Here is a 22410-nt window from a genome sequence, read left to right as displayed (position 1 = left end):
TTCGTTGTGTCACTACCAACTTACACTTCCTTCTATATGCTCGATTTCTAATGGCGGTCTTAGTTGGGTTGATTCCAATCACTGGTCCAAAGCGCCAATTTCATTGAAATAAATGTTTTACAAAGGCAATAAAAGTCACTAACAAAGCCACCTTTACGTTCATATTCACGTCTGTAAATTGGAAAAAGTTAAGAAATATTAAAATCATTTGATTAATACATGATGAATTCGTATGACAGCATCACCATCGACATACAACAGAATACAGAATAATTTTAAATATAGGTGTACGTGTGTCATAGATTTATAATGATACGTGAGAGCACCTTCAAAGTGTGACCTAAAGTATGATGAATTTTAATTTTGCATATCTCTAGTATTTAATACGAGGAAGGCAATGTTGACCGACTAGTTAGAAAATGTTGAGTTTCGGGTCTTGAAGAATGGAAAAAAAATCTTTTTCGTCGATAATGTGTAGCATCTTCATCAGAAGAAAACTATTAGACTTCCTACTAGTGTTTTGACTTGAAGGAAGACCCTTAAAGCTACTTTATAAAAAAAAATAAATAAAACAAAATTAAAGAGAAAAAAAAGATGATAATAATAATAAATATGTATAATAACGAACGCATAAGGAAACACAAGCTTTATTAACTGCTTTGCGGTGTGACGTCCCCCGGAACCGAATCACCTAAGTCGCCAGGGATAAAAGGCAATATGGGTCTGGCTGTAGGTATTTGACTTATTGATGGACTTGGCCTTTGGACTTTGGCCCGTCCATTAGCAATACAGTCACCAGCGCTAACACGAAGCTGTGAAACCTTTTCGATGCAATGCGTCCCTAATTACCTTAAATTGTTTGGTCCCGCCTTCTAATGGATTTGGCCCTGTCCGAACCATTGGAGGGAAGCTACTAGCGAAAATAACAAATTGCGAATTATATACTCTACCCCGACATGCTATAAAAAAAAAAAAATTGCTCTTCGGGGACCTATTTTTAAGTAAAACACTTGCAGAACAATTTCGTAGCCCTGTTGTAGAAAAAACCAAAATAATATTTTTACCTTGAACACCCTGTATTTGGGTAACGAAGCGTCTTCCGCCTTACGTTCATATGAACATTTTGTCACGTATTTCGACGTAAAATACGCAGTTAAATTATTGCGCACTAATTTCAGAACACTCTGTATAAAACTAGAATACTATTGATGCATGGATAATTATCAAAGGCTATAATTGTAAGCCGCAGATAACGTATTAACAGTAACCTTGAAGCACACGGTGCCATTTTGTTACGAAAATCGCGTCAGGCGCCGCCATTTTGTAACCAGACACAGATCTTCATTTAGGCTTCATGACCGGTCCAAGGCTGCCAAAGACAGCTATAGCTATAGAAATTTCCGATTAAAATAGAGAAATTCAGGGCAGTCATATTTCCGTAAAACTCAAAGGATGATCGGTCCAGCTTTCATGCATAAATTTGTGAAATCCACTTTTTCCGCAATTCCTGCAGATGAGTGTTTCAGGTGTTTAGCAATATTCCACGGTACAAAAAAAGTTGGCATCTATCCAACATAAACCGACAACCCCTGAAACTGGTCTTTTCTCCTTGTCTGCCCACAGAAAAATCACGAAAAACTGGCTCATTCGAAACCAGTCCGCCGACCGACTACGGCAGTTACGTCAGCCTTATCCCGCCATTTGGTTTGAATTTTTAAAAACAGCCTCGCATTGGGCACGCGCTCCTGCCAACATGGACGCCGCGCCTTCAGTTTCGTGTTTACCTCACAACGCGAAAATGTCGAAGGCGAAAAAAGTGATCGAGGAGGCCAGGGAAATTAAAAATCCCGAGCTGGATTTGTTTGATAAGGGCGTGTCGACCATCGAGGAGATGCCAGGGCTACGTAAGTCTTCGTTAAGATGAATAAAAATCTTGTTTTTACCTAATTTGGTATCTTGTTTGGCGATGTCGTTCGACGGTGATCTCATACCGAAACAGATGACTGCGCTGCAGTGTTTATATTTTATATTGCGTTGCGTATCTAGAGCTATGACGGTTTCTGAAGATAGGCAACCAGATATACACCTTTCGGCCTATATTATGCAAAAAATGTTTACTAAACATACGGCGCATTTAAGCGTTTGAGGAGATTTTTTTTTATCGAGATAAGAAAAAAATTGCTTATAAACATATGTCTGGAATCGCTTCATTTCCCCCGCTTCTTGTGTAGAAACGTTTTTTTCTTATTTTGATCCAAGAAATATCGTCTTAAATTTAGAAAGTTAGCTTATAAAACACCCTGTATATAAAACTAGGTCATTAAAAAGCTCACACTCTACTCAAGAAAAGTTCAAAATTTAAAACATTTAAAAGTAATTAGTGTGTTAACACTACAATGAGCTTGAGCGCTACTTAATTTCTCGCATAAAATGGACATTATAGTACCTAAATACCCATCGTTTTTTCTTTCCAGTGAATATGGACTATGTCACTCGAATTACCCTGAGTCACAACAGAATCAGAGGTAAGCATCTTAACCATTAATTCAACATTTATTTTATAAAAAAAATTCTCAATAGTGGTTCCGCCTGGTTTAGCCAATCTTACCAATCTTGAAATTCTTAATCTGGCCAACAACCAAATAGAAGAACTGCCATTGTCTCTTTCGTCACTGCCGAAACTGCGGATATTGAACCTCTCCATAAACAGGCTCTACAATTTGCCGAGAGGTTTCGGTGCCTTTCCAGTTCTTGAAATATTAGATCTCACTTACAACAATTTAAAGGACGATGCACTGCCTGGAAACTTTTTTATGATGGGTAACGCAATTTTCTGCAACACCAAAATTTAAATTAATCAGAAATCATTTTCTAGAGACTCTAAGAGCGTTATATTTGGGGGACAACGACTTTGAAACACTGCCTTCAGACATAAAAAATCTGAAGAATTTAGAAATTGTAAAGGGGGTATTGTCATATTGTAATTCTGTATATTGAAAAGCATTCTTTTAGCTTGGTTTAAGGGAAAACGATTTGGTAGCGCTGCCCAAAGAAATTGGGGAATTAACCAGGCTTAGAGAGCTTCATGTCCAAGGTACAGAGCGAGGCAAAAAATTCAAGGAAAATGCAATTTTCTGCTTGCAGGAAATCGCTTGACAACCATCCCTCCGGAACTAGGGAACTTGGACATGACCTCAAATAAAGCTGCTTTCAGATTTGAAGGAAATGAGTGGGTTCAACCCATTGCCGATCAGCTGCAATTGGGCATTAGCCATTTGCAGGACTATCTAAAAAGCGAAACTTACCGAATGTAAGTTACTGAAACTGATGAAAATATATACCATTTAAATATTTTGTTACTTCAGCACTTATAATCGGTATTTGACGAACAAACCTGCAATACCACCAAAGTGTGTGGACAAGGAAAAGAAAGTTTCGAGAATTCGTTGAAGTTATGGATTTTTTAAAATTCTGTTCGAGTTAAAATGTATCGAAAAAGTAAATAGTAAAGAAAAATATCTACTAAAACTACTACTTGTAGGCATGTGCCTTAGTGAGTGTATTTATTGATGTTAATACTGCCATATATTTTTTAATTTTTACACTGAGTTAAAACCTACTACTTAAAGGTATAGACATATATTAATTTAAATTTAGCTAGTCTTTTATTATTAATGGTTTTAATAATAGTAGGGGAGGACTGGAAATTGGAAAGTATTTACTCAAAACTGCTATTAAAGGATAGATTCCGCAATATAAAAATATGCATTTTTATATCACAGATATACCAACTTTCTAACTTCAAAAAGAATAATTTCTTGTTCCACAATGTCGTTTAATATCTGTCCTCTGAAATTGAATCTATTCGAATCTATAAATTACAGATTCCGTGCAGTGGTTCCCTAAAAGAAAACCACCAATTTAAACTTATGACTTGTTATACCAGAACCTACAATACTGGGCATTAGCCCTTCCGCAGCTACAGTTCGATTTAAAGAATAATTATAACAATAATTATTTTTCTTTTAGTCCAACAATTTCTTTATTTGCGGAGATTTGTCACGGCATAAAACCGATGTAAACTATGAAGATTTATTATCACATATTTTTTACAAAGAAATCATTAATTACTAGTGAAATTGAGTTGTTCCTTGGCAAACACAAGACCATCTACAGTTCACATATACATTAAAAATTACTTTTTTGTTTCTTTAAAAAACTCTTATTATTTAAATATTTTGAACGCACTTACTAATAAGTTAATTGACAACAGTCACCATTATTACTGATTTTTGATAGTCAAATTTCAGTCTTGAAGCTCACTCTTATAATGCTAGGATTCTTCCAAGAATATTACACATCACACATTACAATTATAATTTTTAATGTGAACAAGATATAGCAACAATGGGTTAGCAGTTTTCATCATCAGAGATGTCACTGTCCCTCTCATCACTATCGTCAGTCAAATCACCATGGATGGAGGTTTCATATTCCAGGATTTCATCATCAGACAGATGTGAGTTGCCTTCTACAAATGATGCAAACCTAATGATTTTAAAAAACATCATATTAAAGTTCCCGTTTTTCTAGATCAAAATAGAGTTACAATTTTATATTTAGCAATGTTTTTTTATTGGAATAAAGACATTTCAACATAACTTACCTTTTCACATCTTTAATCTTCATAGCAGTTTTCCACTGATTACACTTGGGACTTGAACAATACTCCCGTAACTCCCTCAAAGCCTTTGAAGTTTCTCTAACTCCTTGCTCATAATACTCATCATTTGTAAGAGGCTTTATTTTAGGTGGGAACCTCCTTTTCCTTTAATTCTACTTAAATACACTTCTTTTGGCAACTCCCAAACTTACCAATATCGGCTTGGTGCCATTTTCCAGCTACTTGGCAAATATGTAAAAATCACCACTAAAATTACTTGAGCCATGGCTACCTCTTGGTATTGGCTGCTAAGAAATATGGCCACTAAGCCCATTAATTGCAAAGTCCATTTAATCAGATTAACAGTTTTTGGGTTTTCCACTGGACCCCATCGATAACACACTATAATAGGCATGTTTAAGACTTGATATTCTGTGTTCAAAAACATTCCTTACAAATAAAACTGATAGATGCAGTAGTCATTGTGTACCAAATAACATAGACCTTATAAGTGGACATTATGATCTTCATGTTATCCCAAATCAGTTGCAAGAAGTATATCGCTATAGTGGATCCAGCCCCTATTACACCATACATAAGTGTTTTCTAAAATTGTGATGCATATGTTATATAGGGAAATATTTGAATCATTAATCATCTTACCCTTGGAAACAATTTACTGATAAAATAAATTACAATTAAAAAAGAGGCACCAACCCCTAGAGAAATACCACAAATGTAGTGAAATAAAGAATTACAGCTTAAAGTTGAGGCACTGAGAAACAGAATAAGTCCCATAACTAATGTCAAAACTTTCCATAAATCAATTGCTAAAATAAAACAACAGCAATCATTATTATCTACTGTTTAAAGAGAATAAACTCACCAATTACTTGAAGGTATATTGTGTACTGATCTCTGCTCTCAATGCCAATACAACTCATGTTGAATGGGTTTAGTTTTATATTTTTTGACTTTGTTGAAAATAAATTTACTGACCAACTATAACTTTTGTCATGATACTCCTGCTGGACTTCTTCTGGAGTAGCCCCATCAAATTGATTATAATCATCTGACGGATGAACAATTTTTAACTAAAATTATGAGTTTCTAAAAATAAATTACAGAGTTACAGTTTTAGGGCCTTACAAGGACACTCTGCCATATGTGTATAATATATTTTGGCTTTCCTTGGTAGCAAAATATTTGCAACTCTCTAGGACTATACTTAGTTTCAGGCTTAAAATTGTGGGATTCATTTTGCTCTAGGTAATACACTAAAATTCAACATATGGGGGTGATAATAGGCACATAATTAGCTATGTAAGTATTTTATGATTTGGAAAAATATAATTTTTGATTTATTGCTTACTTACCAGCATTACTAGATATGGTTGAAGCAGCACCGCTTTGACCCAATGTAATATAAAGGCATAGAATTATAGTTAAGAGCGAATTCATTTCTGTTGTATATCCAGGATTTCTGGATTTAAGCATGATATTTATTTATAAAAACTTTTCAATTTTAGATACTTCCAAATTATTTCAAATTTTCTATTAAGAATTTTCGGTTTTTCAACCGATTAATTTGAGGTTAAGGTTTTGTCAATTGTCACACAGTTCGACGTTAATAACAATAGGGATTATGGATGCTCATACTCGATATACACCACTTTATATTTGAAAATATCTAAAATGAATTCATTAAGATTTTTAGTTCGTCGTTAATGTCAATTTTAAATACTTTTTATTTGTTGTTGATTGTGGTTATGAACTTTTATAAAATTTAAATTATATTTCTTAAAATTAATAAAAATAACTGTGATTTCAAGTAAATCTAAGACTGAGATTAAATTAATATATTTCTTAGCATTTAAATACTGCATGGTACCATCAAACTTCCAATATGAGCGAGTTTATAGTTGTACAAGGTAAGTGAAATGAAGCCCTGGATTGCCTTTCATAAGAAACTTTAACATGATTTAAAGTCACGTTCTATTCTTTCTTCCAGTTGGCCAATGTGGAAATCAAATTGGTTCTAGTTTATGGCCAAAAATACTAAAAGAATATGAAGTGTTACTTAATCAAAGTAAGAGACCTCAAATTAAAACCACCCCAGTCCAAGACTCTTTAAATTCATTTTTCCATGTCCCAAATTCTAATCATCACCATGCTTTTCTTGATCTTCAAGAACTCTTGAATAATAAAGTAAAGGCACGAGCTATTTGTATAGATATGGAGGAAAGGGTTGTGGCAAGATATAAAACTGGGGCTTATAGAGGATTATTTGATGACAAATATTTGGTAACAAATTTTCCAGGATCAGGCAACAATTGGGCTGAGGGTATGCATACATAAGTAAGACAAAGAAGTATCGTATAGGTGTCATGACTTTTTAAGGTTTTTGTGAACATGGCCCTCAGTACCAAGACAAAATATTAAACTGTTTGCGGCATTGTGTTGAGAAGTGTGATAGTTTACATGGATTTTTAATGCTGTTTTCCACAGGAGGTGGAACTGGTTCAGGGCTGGGAACTTATGTATTAAGAATGTTATCTGAGTTTTATCCAAAAGTTGAAAGGTATTAAAAAACTTATTAAAGTTGCAATTACTGCCCACATATCAAACTATATAAAGGATTTCTATAATTCTAGATTTGTGTCCAGCGTATATGCCACAGGAACTGAAGATGTCATAACAAGCCCTTACAATAATGCCCTTGCCACACAACAGTTGCTAGAAAATGCCACTTGTGTATTTCCAGTTGAAAATAGATGTCTTTTAGATATAGCACTAAAGAAACTTAAAACCAGTGCAAAATATGAAGGCCAGTTTCATCCCACTGACGGAATGAATAGCAGTGTTGTTGATATGTTATTACATCTAACTAGGTAAGTCTTTCAGGAATTATGATTTTCATAAAGGTAAAAACAGCATTTGTTAGTGGATCTCGGTTTCCTGGCAACTTAAATTTTGATATGAATGAAATCAACACCAATATGGTGCCATTTCCCAAAATCAACTTCCTTACTAGCGGTTTTAATCACATTTTAACTTGTAATGAAAATGCAGTTAGGTGAGTTGGTAACAAAAGTCAGCTCTTTGTCCAAACAGTTGAATAATTTTAGCAACCGCCTTAAAGAAGAATTGTTTCTGGCATCCTGCCATAGGGCAAATCAATTAATTAAAGTTGACCCTTTAAGTAAGTAAAGTAAGTTATAAAAAGTTAAAGGTTACTCACTGATCGATATTTGGGATAAAAATGTCTTAACCTGAAAAAACATTACATATACATATATACTTATATAAAGATATAATAAGAAAATGTGATAACAAATAGGGCATCTGCTTCTCCTGGGATGCAAAATGTCTTCAGTGAGTAACCCCTAAGAAGAAGCAGGCTTTTTCCAGGAATAAAGAAATTCAATCTCAGGTCCGTCCTCTCTACTGCTGGCTTCAACTTTAATGGGAAGAGGTGATTATACAATCTCCGATCTTCAAAGGCATGTTACTAAATTACAAGCTAAAGCCAAATTTACTCCTTGGTCGCAAAAGGCAATTAAATTTGGTTTATGCAATGTGCCTCCCAACGGTGAGAAAGCAACTCTATTTTCTCTGTTTAATACTACCGGTATGGGAGATTTATTTAGACGAATTCATTCTCAATATTGCAGTCTATACAAAAAACAGGTGAGAGTTTAATCATGGTGAAAGGTCTTGATATATTCAGATTGTTTTAGGCTCATATACACCACTATTGTAAAGTCCAGAATTTTGATTTAAATTTTTTTGAAGAATGCAAAGAAAGTTTGGAAAGTGCTGTAGAGAAGTATAGAGAGTTAGAGAATATTAAACCGATGAACGTTCCACGATTGAAACCATTTTAGAAATAAAACTTTTCAATAATGTATTATTCTATATTGAGAATATTGAGATCCTTAAATAGACTTATACAGACGGATACATAACATCAAAAAGATAAAACACAATCCTACTTATTTCAAGTTGTAAACTCAAATACGTCAAAAGGTGTGTCCCTGCTCACATGATAAATCACAGCCATAACTACAATACAAACTGTAGGTAAAATAATGTAAATAAAATAGCTAGAAGTAGTCGACGATGAGTCTAAATCAGATCGTCATCTTTCATCAGTATGTTGTGCTTCTTGGCTTATCCGTTCCTGTGGACTAACATGAGATTCTTCAGTCTTGTATTTTCGATTTTTATTATGGGGTCTGGCACTGTTATGTATTCCTGGTTCTCCGTGCAAACCTGGTTGAGTGTCTTTGTCGCCGTCCTTGGCAAAAGAATTATTATTCACACTGAGAATATTTTACTTGAAAGCGCACACACAATTTCGACATTCGGCGATTCCGGAATAGCAAGCAATCAAGAAAATATTTATGCTGGGCTCTTCGATTTGGCCCATCTATACTAGTTAGTCTTTGCAAAATGTTTGTTATTTGCAATTCATCAAATACCGCATATGTGGGCGCGCCTTTACAATCCAATACAAATTATGAAAGTTTTTACCCCCTTATGGCACATACTTACGCTTTCTTCACTTTGTTTGTACATCCTGTAGCTGACCAGAGAGTCTCTCACTAGTTTGTAAAAAGAGTAGTAATTGAAGAAGCACATGATCGCCAAAGCTGCAATTCTGTACCAATAAATTGCGCAAAACACATTGTACAGTTGATAGAGAATTACTGTGATTTGAAAACCTGCTGCCAGACTTAGGGGATATGATGGTAAGATGAAAAGTTGCTATATTTGTTTTAAGTTAGTAAAAAGTGCAAATAACGTAGAAAAGGACTTACATGTCCCCATGTAAGAGCTGTATCCCCAGGAATAATACAGTTGCAATCACCCATGGCTCTCCACATAGACTTATTGTATTTAACTAAGGCACCCCCAGGCCAGAGAACATCATCCCTCCACTCATGGACCACTATAACATAATGCAGTTAAAAAAGTAAATCATTAAATGCTTAATTTATGCAACCTAGGGCAACATTCCATTCATTGTCAACTTTTTTCCAGGTACCAGAATGTAAAACTGCTCGATGCAAAGTGTCGCAATATCTCAAAGGAATCATATGAGCAAATGAAAAGACCATGCTTCCCGCAAAAATAAAAGCACCGTGTTCAATGTTCCACCATCGATCATAAACTAACTCTGGCTAAAATTATTAAATAATAAAACACTTAATGAATAACCTTTTGAAGTTGGAGTTCAAGACCCATGTACCCTTCATATGTAATACTTATATATAATATACAATTTAACAGACCATTGTTTTATTTAAATGTGCCCACTGTTGCTATCTTGGAAACAGGAGTTACAATCAGAAATACAATAGATTTATATTTTTTTTATTGCTTTGCGACAAAATACTTCCAATGTGCGTTATTGGGTCATAGTTACATATATAGGGCACCATAGTGGTAACTAAATTTAAAAAGATTAATTTCTTCTTAATTCTTAATACTATTTAATGATATCACCCCATAAAAATATGAATTACTAATGGAAATAAAAAAAAGCAAAAACAAATTGATTTAAATGAAGTAATAATTGTACCTGTGAAAAACAGCAAGGAATAAAACTGCCATAATAAGCATTCATAGCAGCAGTGAAGAAAACTTGTCTTAGTCTATCCAAGAAATTAGACTTTAGGTGCTCACACTCCTTACGGATTTCTGCTGGGTTTGAAGAGCATGCATGTATAGGAAGGATTCCATTTGAGCACCAATTTGATATTTCAAAAAATGGCTGTATTTTAAATCCAAAAATTGGAATATATAGTGTGATTCTAAAATAAATGGTTTTTAAAGTGTTTGGGGGAAAAACCAAATTATTAAATATTTACGGGTAGAGCAGATAGACTATATCCATTTTTCCTCTGTTTCCTAAAACTATCATTGCAAGAGTTCCTACTACGGTGGCATAAAACATCAGTAATGTTGATCTATAGACCAAGACATTAAAGAAAATTGTATCCATTTAATTAATTATTACCTGGAGAAGCAACTGAGGTCTTCCTGTGTCTTATTAGAATAGACCCTTGAGATCAGTTTACAGCCTCCCTGATAGTACAGTCGTCTCAAAAAAATTACCACAATTAAAATAACTAAATTCGGATCTATGAGGTAAAAATTCTGAAATGGTTGGTATGGTATGGTGACACAGTGAGCTCAATTATGAGACTAATTTACCATTGTGGTTTTAGTGTAACTTGTTGGCAACCACCATACTGAACGGTACAGGTACAAGAATTGCAATCCCGCTCCTATTGTGGCATACACGACCATAAGGAAATCAAAAAAGAGATCACTGTCCATCGGGGAATTCGGAAAAGGGAAATGTTTAGGCAAATTTGGCGGCTCTAAAGTAGGTATGAGTGGAACTCCTCGAGAGGCACTTCCAGAATCAATGTGAGATGATGCTCGGCCTGTTCTTGAGAGCCTACGTCCACCTGAAGGCATTTTATTAGTTTTATTTTCAGATTTATTTGAAAATTATTGAGATTTTAGCAGATTTTTAACAAGAATATCCCAAACATGAAATTTTTAATCTAAAATTACATAACCTGCATAAAATTCAAGGTCAAACGTTTCATTCCATATCTGTCCTTATTTGGCGAATTTATATCAAAGTTGGAGCAATATGTCTCATTTCACGTAGGGTTATCGTATTTTCTTTCCTTCGTTACAAGAATCAACAACTGTCTGTAACTACTATTTCTTTAGCATATCACAAAAATTTTGAAAGTGAAATCTATTAGTCTACTTTCAAGTGTAAGTTTCATAATAAAATTTGGTACAGGTGAAAATAGATTTATATTCATATATTTCTTCTTACGAATAAATAAAAATTAATTATTATTGAAAAAACACATTCATATGAAAAACTATCACAAGCCTAATCAGAATCACTATTACTTGATCCATAATCTCCAACTAATGAGGTCCGTTTGGGTTCACTTATTCCAGAATCTTCAGCATCAGGTCCATCTTTTCTCTTAACTGCTCCCATGTTTTCATTTGACTCAAATTTTCTTTTACTTAACATTGAAACTTCTTGGGGAATTTCTTCTTTATGAACACCTTCAGACCCTTCTAAACCCTTCATTTTAATTACTGGGTGGGTGAAACTGCCACTGTCCTTCTTTTTTACAATTCCTAAGTTGAGTTTTGTCCCATTCAACAATTTAACTGCTGTTTCTTCTTTTTTTCTATTAAAATTACTTGTGGGCAATGAGCTTTGTAACAGTAGATTTTTACGTCTAAACTCAGAATTTTCTTCTCCACTTCTCATTGGTTTCATTGACAATAGCTTGGCCAATTTTTTGTCTTCATCCCGCTCCTCCAATAATGGTATCTCTAGGTTTGATTTCTTCAAGAGTGCTGTATCAATGTTCTTCAGTTTTTTAATTTCATAGTTTTGCTTCTAAAATAATTTCCATTCATGGAAATATTAGAGACTAAATAATATAAAAACTTGCCCTAAAGTCTGCCCTAAGTTTTTGGTTGGCAGTATAACAATCAGCCCATTCATCTTCATTTCTATTAAATAGCTTGATTAATCTGGGCTTTGCTGATTCCATTGTGTTTTTATCCTCAACTCCATGTTCCAGTTTGTACATTTGGTCATCAAATAGTCTTTTTTGAACCTCTTTCGTTTCAGGCACTACCTGGCCATTTTGTGTAGGATCCCAACGGTTCTCTTGTCTTCGAGCCCCAGAGATTATTATATAGTCAAAGTTCTAAGTACATAAAAAAATTATCACACAACTATTACTCTACTCTGCTAACTGAAAAGAATGCATGGTTGGAAGAATTGAAATCAGTTAATTATGTTTAATTTAAATCATGATTCAAATCAAAATAGCTTTTAACCCTTTTCATCTTCCCCTAGACATACTAATACATTCATTACTACTTTGTGATATATGCTTTTTAATTAGCCCCACAGTATCATACCATTTCACATTAGATACTTACTGCTGGATCAGCTCGAATAACAAAATGGTTATCACATAAGTGACATTTCATCTTAAACTCATACACTGGAGTAGTGTAATACATGCCAACTTTAGTTTTTTCTGAATTGTACCTCACTCCCATTCCGATATGGTTCTTACAGCCATCACACCATATATTATATGGCATTTCAAAGCGGATAATTATAATGCCCTTGTCGATTTTCCGTGCTCTTTCCCTAAGGGCATGGGTGCCCAAGAACTTGTTGAGCCCCCCGAATTTTGGGTCATAATCCGGGGGGTAGTATTTGTTGGTTCCTTTACGTTCACCCATGGTGGGACTTCTCGGTTGTTAGAGTATTTATTAGTAAGAAAATTGGTTCAAAGAATGTGAGTAAAAGCCAAAAATTGCAAAAATTCGTTTTCCCAAATAAATCGTAATAAAAAACAGATTTAGAGATTAAGGTTAATGTTTTGTTTTGACGTTGAAAAGTAAAGTCAAAAAATTTAATGAAATGCATTGACATCATTGAGATTACTTTTAATTAATTGTGTTCTTTAAAGCTTGCTCAAAGGTAAGGTAATCTTAAATAAATACATATAATAAAATTTTATTATAGTTTATTGTTTTCCAGGAAATATCTGTATTGTCCATATCATTCATTCAGGTACAGAAATTAGATCACATTAGGATTCCTATTTACTAAAATTATTTTCCAGTTGAAATGTTGAAAATAAAAGCATTATTTCTAAGTTCCTAGTAACGATATCTGTACAGTTTTCTTCCTTTTATCGGGGATTGGATTCGCGGTTCATTTTAATGCTGTGCATCTGAGTGACGCCATCATAATTTCCTTAGGAGTTATTACGGACGTAAATTAGATGTATTTTTGGTTGCCTATTTCCTCTAATTTTCCCCATAACTTCAAAATTGGTGGCGGGATATTTTCAGGCAGTGAAAGCAAGCGCATTGAAATTCGTGTCCCCTCCTATTACTTCTTCATGCAATCGGTTTTTCGCTGGTTTGTGAGTGCCGTCGATCGAAGGAAGGCGTTAATTTCGCTTCTTCTGTGTGCCCCGTATTTTTTAAAATTAGTGATTTCATTCCGTATACACGCAATTAGTTGCCATAACGCGACAGCCCTAAACCCCGTTCATCGCCAAAAATTGTATCTTTTGAAAATTCTATAGCTCCCTCCTTCCGTCGATTTTTCATGTTTTCTTCTGCGTTGTCATAGCAACTGGGATTTGTTTTGGTCAATTGGTGAGTAGAAGGATTAGTTGAATTAATATAATGTTAATTGTGGTCATGAGTCATGTGGGATAGGATTTAGTATACTATTTAATTAATCATTCTTGAGCTTTCTGTGAATCTATGAGATACAATAATCGTATGACTAATTCCATTTTGAGTAATGGAAAATCAAATCTTCAGGTTAAGGTGACAGCTTAGTTGTCCAACGCTTTTATCCATAGGTATTCTATGGGATTTTCTCTGCAGTAGCTATGTCTTTAATCCACCCATCACACCAATTAGAATAGTAAAAATAGACTCACTTCATGTAAATGACAACACTTTCCAAACTGATTTACATTGACCTTAAGCATTTCTAACTTGCTGAATGAGTAAAAGATGAGATCACAATACATGTTCGCCTCTTCACTTTTGAGAGGCGTTATATGCTTGCCCCCGTGCCTGTGACCTCTAAAGGAATGTGATATCCTACCATGTTTAAATATTTCTCGTATGGACCTACCTTGTACAAGACACGAAACAACCGTACCGGCGACGGTTATTGGCTTGTACAGGGTGTCTCTTCGCTAATTGCTGACCCCGTTCCTTAATTTGTCATTCTGTTTTAGCACATTACCAAAGCACCACATAAATTTTATTTAGATAAATTTATGCAACCGCCAAGTTTCCTTCATAAACCCCCCAGAAAATACCGACCATCTGCCGAATACCAGACCAGGTGAAGGCAGTCTATGTAGTTCCTTTAACGGTTTCCGTTATCGGGTTTCTTATGTCGCGTGCCACACCAGGACCGGACCATATTCTTATCTCGTGATCCTAGAATAAGGATAAAACTTCACCTAAGAATTCCTTAAGCGAAAACAGTCTCAGATCGAAGCTGCAAATTACTCTCTCAATGCTCTATTGTTCACCGCAATTTAAACCCAATCAAGAGCACTTAATACTAATTTCGCCATTCAAGTTTGAACTAATAAATTTATTGACCTGAATAGGGGATCAGATTTTTTAAAACTGCTGACGTTGTGACTGGAAAATTATATTTCCTATGGGACACAAAAACCTATTACAACCTGATGTATCCCTCGGGACCCTAATCCAGCTTTCTTGGGTTAGAGACTAAATCCAAATGGTTTTTATTATCGATGAATGTATTTATACTGAGAGTTCTCCCTTTTCTGAAGTATGGCAAAAATGTTGATAATTCCGCGATGATCCGACTCTGACTCATAACTAATGAGGCGCACTACAAGACGCTATTGCAAGAGGATTCGAAAAAAGTATAGGTGCATGCAAGCAAACATGAAGTAATAATAATATTGCATCATTATAGGTCATCGAATTTGCAAAGCTTTTCGGCTATAATGTGCCTACACGTATTTTTAGCCTCCAATCACGTTAACTGGTCTGCTGACTATCGGCAAAATATGCATTAGTTTGAAGGGCTTTGAAGCAATCGCGATATAGATTTTAACAAGATTAACCTTCGAGCTACCAAAGCGGAAATTTGCTTGTTTGATGCCGTGTCTAGTACCTACTGCAAATCCCATTAAAATTTGCGTTTAGTTATAAACGTCCGTCTTTTCGTGATAATCACGCACAAAGAGGGAAAATTGCCTGGATATTTTAATCATTGAAATAAGGGGAAATAGACACGTGTCTAGGGAACGTAAATTTTCCCGCCTCTAAGGGAAAATTTACATGCGAGCGTTTGATAAGTATTTTAATATTTAAACGTAAAGATCCTGTGATAATATGTAGGGTGGGCCAAACTAGATGTTTGTAAGGGAAATCTCGGTAACTATAGGTGATAGAGAATAACGAAATTTTTAAAGTCTAATTAATCTAGTTTCACTCTCTTTTTTATTAGGACTACAGTTTCATAATATGTGTTATTATTATTCCTGGCCAAAGAAAATTTTTGACAAATTGGTGAAGGTACGAGCAAGGTGGACAAACTTCGATGTTTATATAGGACATCAGTAACTAAAGTAGCATCATTATAATTTTCCAAAAAAGTGTCCGAATAAAGTAACAACTATATTTGTATTACTAACTTAATAACTAAATGGCGAAGGTCTATCGACAATGGCTAAGACCGAATATTTGCTTCTAGATTGAAAGCCAATTGCGATGAAAGTTTTTTATTACTTCACTAGACTTGTCTTTAAAAAACACATCGAGAGTGCTTTATACGTATTTTTTATCTCCCGTCATTACCAAGATTTCTTGTATAAATATCAATTTTATTCACCAATACGTCAAGAATTTCCTTTAACCAGGAATAATAACATATTATGAAACTATAGTCCTAATGAAAAAGAGAGTGAAACTGAATGAATTCAACTTTAAAATATCTCGTTTTGCATAGCCATTAAATCTTAAAACGGAAGCGTTTTAACGAACCTACTCGTTAATTACGTGGTTTTATTGTCTTACTACACTCTATACAGTTTCTCTGCTGCTTGATATAACACTGACATTTATAACTCTTTTTACCAGGTCGTCTGCACACAAAACGGAAGGTCCAGAAATAGAATCTTCACTGCCATATCAGCTAAAGCCCTTTTTAAGCAACATGTCGAGGATCGTGGAAGTGGAGTGTTGGCTGGTTTACCAGTATGTCGCCACTGAATGTTCGAATTGTCTTTGTAAGTCCTTTTTTTTATAAATATTTATGTAATTTCATGGCTGGAGGAGTTGAAGGAAGTAATTTAGCAGTGAATACCGCGCTAGCAAAAATACGTAGATTATGGAATAAATTTTCGCATGAAAAACACGGAATATAAGCGTTGAAGTGCAACGAAATTTATGCGGAATTTCAATGGGCAAACGGGTACGCTGAGGAATTTGTTTCTCGCAAAGAGGGTGTTTTTATGAGGAGTTAAGGTCAGCTTGGCAAACAGCTCTTTATTGGGGTGAAAAAAATTCCGATATATTAGTTCCCCCTGAAAGACTTCCCAGGATTTTTTTTCTATATTATTTATTTAGGTGGCTCATTTTATTTATTTTAATTTTTAGAATTTTGTTTGCTTATCAGAGTGCACTCGTCGTTTTCTCCTGTAGCTTTCCAGAATCAAAGAATTTTCAATGAAGCAGCCTGGTGAGTGTTTATTTACTTATGTATCTGTTTGTTTGTATAATTCACGCGTATTGACACCATTTTATTTTCCTCAATGTTTCGTAAATAAGATGAGATTTGGCAACACCTTTGTCGAATATTAGCTTACTACTAAATTTTGCAACTTTTCTTTATTTGACCGACCGCGTTAGGACCACCCTGTATAAAGGTGCTCCAGGGTTTATGATTCAGGAGCGACTGGGGGGTTAAAAAAAGGCATTTTCAGGTGGATTTGTTATCAAACATAGATAATATATTTTTTAGTTTACAACTTACAGGAGGATAACATTTACAAAAATTACAATTTTATTTTTCAATTTTTGAATTTCGATCTTCCGAAACGTCTTAAACTAAATTTTTATAATATCTGTGATATATACATAAGTTATGTTTAGACCCCAAAGGCAATCAGCCATTAGTACATCACCAAAATCAAATTTATGAGATATCACCGAGGTGCGAAGAAATATCAAGGGGCACAATCGATATGTAATTAAATGTTCCATCCCCTGGTGACGCTCAATTTCGTTTTTTTCTAAATAGCCATTTGTTTTTTATTGAATAAACGATACTCAATATCCATATCTCCGACGCTAACCTGAACTAACCTTTTTTTGAGTTTGTATTTCTAATACCCATGTCTTCCATATGTTGTGTCTCCATGAGTTGCTTTCCCTAGTTCAGTTCTCGTGTAACTAACTTTTTTCGTATTTTTCTCCTCGTCGTTGAGAGGGTCATCTTAAATATCTCGCACCTCCCCTTTCCTGTCCTGTGCCCCTTTGTGTTGCACAAGCAGCATTGTTCTACCTATTTGTATCCTTCCCTCTGCACTTGAAGCAGTACTGCGATCGGTCTAATCTCCTAGAGTAGCAGAAATTCTTCAGTTCAGTGACACTTTACGAGATCATGCTGCCCATCGAATTTGGTTTGAAACGCTTTGACCGTTCGGCAGTAAAAGAAATGAAAACAATTTTTTTTTTCAAAATTTGACCACCCTGTAACTCAGAAATGAAGAAGATTAGGACTTATGTATATAAGAGCAACCACTTTAAAATTATTTTTTCTGACCATTCCTGAAACACTGACCATAAACCCCAGGACGCCCTGTACAACAAAGATATCTTCGCACATTTAGGTCGGTCTCATCCGGAAATTACACAACGCCTCCGCATAAACGCATGTTTGTGGATTTTAAAATAAATATTTATTTTCAGTAACACTTTATGCATTTAAATTTTACAACTTCGTTAGACATGTTGTGCTACTTGACCTATTAGTCATTCAAAGACATTGACTAGCTAAATATCATAAGATAACATACATCACAATCTTATCGTGTAATGTAAAGGCAACTAACAGGTGCTGATAGTATTATTTGTACTATTTTTGAATCATCAAGAATTTCATGGTTCAGTCACATTTGAGTTTACTCAATAGTGCATTTTGCAGTCATGACGGAAAGCACGTTTAAGGCCCGAGACATAGGGCTCAGAGCTCAGAAGAAAATACTGAGCCGGATGGCGGGCAAGAATATCGCCAAAGTTTTTATTGACGACGTTACCTCCTCACTCCTGGATAATTTATATCGGCTGGCCAAGCAATACGTAAGTACCTAACGAAGTTTGCGTTCAATTTTGAACAATTTAACAAGATAATATTTTCAGTCAAATAACAAGAAAGAATCCGAAAAACTGATTAAAAACATCATCAAAGTGGTCATCAAACTAGGGGTCTTGCACAGAAATAATCTACTCACCGAGGAGGACATGAAACTTGCCGAAAAGTTCAAAAACAAATTCCGAATGGCCGGTAAGATTTACGATATATTCTTGACTTAAACACCAACATAACAATCTTTTATCACTAGGAATGACGATAATTTCCTTCTACGAAGTGGACTTCAGCTACGACCGCAATTATCTGGTCAAAGCCTTATCCGACTCCCAAAGAATTCTGCAATCAATCATCAGCAAACATCTGACCGACAAGTCGCTAAACAGGGTCGAAAGTGTCTTCGCATTTTTTACCAATGAAAATTTCTTGGACTCGATTTTTAAGAGGAACAGCGAGTACAGAGAGGCGCTGGGAAGGGTCGTAAGTGATCTCAATAAGGCGATTGACAATGGAGATCTATGAAGGGCTGTTTTGTGATTTGTGGGTGTTTAGATTCATATAAAGAGCTGTACAAGATTAGTAGATGCCTACTGTGTAGGACGGCAAGGAAAGTATAGTTATGAAAATCGTTTTGGGGATTTTTGAAAAGGTTTTTCAAGCTCTAGTTAGGCAGTGATTTTGAATTGATGTAGTATGCTGTCCATCTCATCCAAGAAAGAAGTATAAATTTGTTGGTGGACAATGCCAACGTTTTGTAACTTATTTAAGAAATGCAGTTTTGAGCAATTGTATTTATTATTTTCCGCCCTTGTTGTTTAGTAGGCTTTTCCTTCAGTAAAAATCCTATTATTACATTCTTCCTTATATGCAGGATAATGTCATTTAAACGTCCGCAATATCAACAATAATTGGAGCATACTCTTATATGAACGTTTTATGTTAAACCCACACGAATAATCGCACCATTCCATTTTTCGCCTCGTGGTATAGAAATCTTCGATTCTATAATAGCTTTTGTGTGATCATTTAAATATATTTACTATATTAATAACTAGGAAGTCTGGTCCGTTTAGTCATATTATTTATATTCGCCAAAAAGTATGTTTTATACATGTTACAGGATTTTGGATAGTTTTCTAGTCTCATGTTTTATATGTTTTATTAGCAAATATTCCCATTGTAACAATGGAAGGCAAACTAGTAAGTACTCTTTGATGAAACTAGTAGCAATAGAACAGTGTATAGCACTAATCAACCTATCAATAAGCATGCTATATTTTACAGGCGTAATTCTCTAAACCCTGTGCAGAATGATATTAGATAAGCTTTAAGCACTACACTCGGAAAACATGCTACGGATTATACTCCTTTCGTTTTTCACTTTTGATATCTGCACTTTCTCTCTTTTATAGTGATATTTTAGACTATTAGAATTGAGAGACCTGATGCTCGAAGCTTCAGGTTTATCAGTTATGTTCAAAAAGACATACTGCTAAATAAGGTGTTCATAAAATCTTGCCCTAATGTCAATGAAGATCACGGTTAGAGCTGCAAACATCTTGAGATCACCGCGATTTTTCTAGCAACTTTTTTGTGAACTTTTAGCAAAGAACCAAGTTAATATCTGTCCATTTTAAATTTTTATTCAAGTGGTCCCTCTACGTCTTATTCGTAACTTCTTATAAATGTGTTAACAACATATTTGACGCTCTCTGTGTATCTCCAAAACAAGGAACCAATTTAGTATCTATCTACATAAATGAGTGGATCCATGACACTTTAGGTACTTTTTCATTTTTATGAAAAAAAAAAACAATAAAATTTTTGGCATTCTGAGGACATTGTCTAACGAAATAAATGTGGGTCTTGTTCATATCTTCATTTTTTTAACACTTACCTATTTTACGGGACCGTGGAGCGAAAAGGGATGCTGGGTGGGGCAACTAAAACGGGGGTTTGATGTGTTTTTAGGGTAGTTCAGGTTAGTTTTGATGTATTTTTAGAAGTTTGCCAAAGGGTGACATCACTTGTATTAAATATTTTTGTGTGAAACCTTTATTTATTGCCATTCGTCCATTATACTTACTTTACCTTTCCTTATCTTATCTTATTAGCGTATCCCCTGCGCAAAAAAAATATTTAATACAAGTGATGTCACCCTTTGGAAAACTTCTAAAAATACATTAAAACTAACCTGAACTACCCTAAAAACACATTAAAACCCCGTTTTAGCTGCCCCACCCAGCACCCCTTTTCGCTCCACGATCCTGTAAAACAGGTAAGTGTTGAAAAAATGAAAAAAAATGAAAAGATGAACAAGACCCACATTTATTTCGTTAGACAATGTCCTCAGAATGCCAAAAATATTGTTTTTTTTTCATAAAAATGAAAAAGTACCTAAAGTGTCATGTCACCAAATGTGTATCTATAAGCAAACCCGACGTGGTTCTGGCCAAACATCGGGTACAAGAGACCTGTTAGATATATGTCAGAATAAAGTTAGCTTTTGATGTTAACGTAATGTTGTGTGGAGCAATACGAATAAAAGACAGTTTGCCGAACAAAATGATTTTACATGTTTGATATTAGGCTTGGTTAAATGTGTAGGTATTATATGTCTTAAGTGTTGTAAAATCGAAGTAGTTCGAGCATAATGAGGACTAACAGGAACAAGGAGGACTCTGTATTGTATGACATTTTATATGGGGTGTTTCTAGTTCTTATGGCCTTTTGATTTAGAAAATGATAACATATCTCTTTGTTAGAAGATGAATATTTTTCAATAAAAAATATAAAAGTTAAATATTTTTGCACATAAGTTTGTATAGAAAAAGGTGCATCCGTTTTAATGTAAATAAAAACATTATGTACACAGAGTGGTTTTTTAGTGTGGAAAAATTCCATATTTGCTTTTGGTACAGTGTTAGAAAAAGTTATACATAGAACTTGTAGGACAACAAAAGGTAAATAATTCTAAATGATTTTTTAGTATACAGTGACATAATTATTTTTTCAGTTTATTGCACTGTTGCTAAATTATTTAAAAAAACATTAAAATTTAAAGAAAAAGATGATCGTACAAAATTGACAATAACTGTCGACCAAAATAAATTAAGATATTTGAGGCTTGAATCGGCAAAGACTCATTTTATTGCTTTAAAGCCTTGAACATCAATTACTACATACAGGGTAAAATTCCTTTACGTGCCAACTTGTTAAATTCTAAACTGATGGAAATATATTTCATTTCTCAAAAGAGAAGCCCCATTTTCAAACAGCTTATTTTGTGGGATAAATACAGTGTAAACAACTGAAAACTGTTTAGACCACACTTACATTTTCTTGAACCTCTCTGTATACCAAACCAAAAAATTTAAGTCATACCTCTTTTGTCATCTTACAGCATGTACTAAAAGCGATAAGGTATTTTTCCAGACTAAAAGGACACCGTACATCTATTAGTCAGCACATACTATATATATGCTTGCCACTTTGTTATGATTAATCATAATGAAAAAAATTATTAATAAAATAAGTTTTTCCTAGATTATGTTAAACGTATACAGGGTGTTTTTTCTAAGAAAATTCGTAGTTTTTTATGTTGGACCCGTTTATGTTTTTATATAGTACCTATTATAATTCGAACCAATAAAAGTAATAAGAGTTCAAGTTTCATTTGAATTATTAAGGAACCTTTTATCTCCTTTTACTATTGCATGTTTGTATTTATTTTTAGGCAAAATTGTGAGAATTTTCGAGGTGAATGTGGTAA

At 34.4% G+C, this 22410-nt stretch overlaps 6 protein-coding genes across 7 annotated transcripts; 3 read left to right on the top strand and 3 right to left on the bottom strand.

Moving 5' to 3' along the window:
* The first annotated feature begins 1661 nt into the window (after positions 1-1661).
* Positions 1662-3656, top strand: ics (ras suppressor protein 1). The gene is made up of 7 exons (XM_066396411.1): positions 1662-1904; positions 2475-2525; positions 2581-2820; positions 2876-2958; positions 3013-3094; positions 3145-3310; positions 3366-3656. The coding sequence occupies exons 1-7, from the start codon at positions 1754-1756 to the stop codon at positions 3448-3450; spliced, it is 858 nt and encodes a 285-aa protein (XP_066252508.1). The 5' UTR covers positions 1662-1753; the 3' UTR covers positions 3451-3656.
* A 391-nt stretch (positions 3657-4047) lies between these two features.
* Positions 4048-6239, bottom strand: LOC136413060 (nuclear envelope integral membrane protein-like). Its single transcript, XM_066396410.1, has 8 exons — positions 6040-6239; positions 5813-5940; positions 5550-5757; positions 5327-5493; positions 5119-5269; positions 4876-5065; positions 4667-4828; positions 4048-4548 (listed from the first exon to the last, which is right to left on the bottom strand). The coding sequence occupies exons 1-8, from the start codon at positions 6158-6160 to the stop codon at positions 4413-4415; spliced, it is 1263 nt and encodes a 420-aa protein (XP_066252507.1). The 5' UTR covers positions 6161-6239; the 3' UTR covers positions 4048-4412.
* A 285-nt stretch (positions 6240-6524) lies between these two features.
* Positions 6525-8778, top strand: LOC136412917 (tubulin epsilon chain-like). The gene is made up of 8 exons (XM_066396173.1): positions 6525-6594; positions 6675-7007; positions 7064-7244; positions 7318-7554; positions 7608-7739; positions 7792-7865; positions 8097-8353; positions 8404-8778. Exons 1-8 carry the CDS (start codon positions 6570-6572, stop codon positions 8548-8550), a joined length of 1386 nt encoding a protein of 461 aa, XP_066252270.1. The 5' UTR covers positions 6525-6569; the 3' UTR covers positions 8551-8778.
* Positions 8634-11247, bottom strand: LOC136412916 (transmembrane protein 39A). The gene is made up of 8 exons (XM_066396171.1): positions 10886-11247; positions 10689-10828; positions 10540-10638; positions 10251-10482; positions 9672-9849; positions 9487-9617; positions 9221-9433; positions 8634-8963 (listed from the first exon to the last, which is right to left on the bottom strand). Exons 1-8 carry the CDS (start codon positions 11153-11155, stop codon positions 8805-8807), a joined length of 1422 nt encoding a protein of 473 aa, XP_066252268.1. The 5' UTR covers positions 11156-11247; the 3' UTR covers positions 8634-8804.
* Positions 11248-11564: 317 nt separating this feature from the next.
* LOC136412863 (coiled-coil domain-containing protein 130 homolog) lies at positions 11565-13076 on the bottom strand. The gene is made up of 3 exons (XM_066396065.1): positions 12674-13076; positions 12175-12435; positions 11565-12119 (listed from the first exon to the last, which is right to left on the bottom strand). The coding sequence occupies exons 1-3, from the start codon at positions 12983-12985 to the stop codon at positions 11592-11594; spliced, it is 1101 nt and encodes a 366-aa protein (XP_066252162.1). The 5' UTR covers positions 12986-13076; the 3' UTR covers positions 11565-11591.
* Positions 13077-13612: 536 nt separating this feature from the next.
* sigmar (Tumor necrosis factor alpha-induced protein 8-like protein sigmar) lies at positions 13613-20379 on the top strand. Of its 2 annotated transcripts, none has more exons than XM_066396042.1 (5): positions 13613-13919; positions 16406-16554; positions 18474-18628; positions 18689-18833; positions 18892-20379. In XM_066396042.1, exons 2-5 carry the CDS (start codon positions 16482-16484, stop codon positions 19158-19160), a joined length of 642 nt encoding a protein of 213 aa, XP_066252139.1. In that variant the 5' UTR covers positions 13613-13919; positions 16406-16481; the 3' UTR covers positions 19161-20379. The 2 variants fall into 2 exon arrangements, with proteins under 2 accessions (XP_066252139.1, XP_066252140.1); XM_066396043.1 differs by lacking the exon at positions 13613-13919 and adding an exon at positions 16925-17006 and having other exon boundaries at positions 16411-16554.
* The last annotated feature ends 2031 nt before the right edge of the window (positions 20380-22410 follow it).

The sequence above is a fragment of the Euwallacea similis genome, chromosome 13 (assembly GCF_039881205.1).
Source record: "Euwallacea similis isolate ESF13 chromosome 13, ESF131.1, whole genome shotgun sequence".
NCBI lineage: Eukaryota > Metazoa > Arthropoda > Insecta > Coleoptera > Curculionidae > Euwallacea > Euwallacea similis.
The sequence above is the reverse complement of the archived record's forward strand: the minus strand, read 5'-3'. Positions and strand labels throughout refer to the sequence as shown.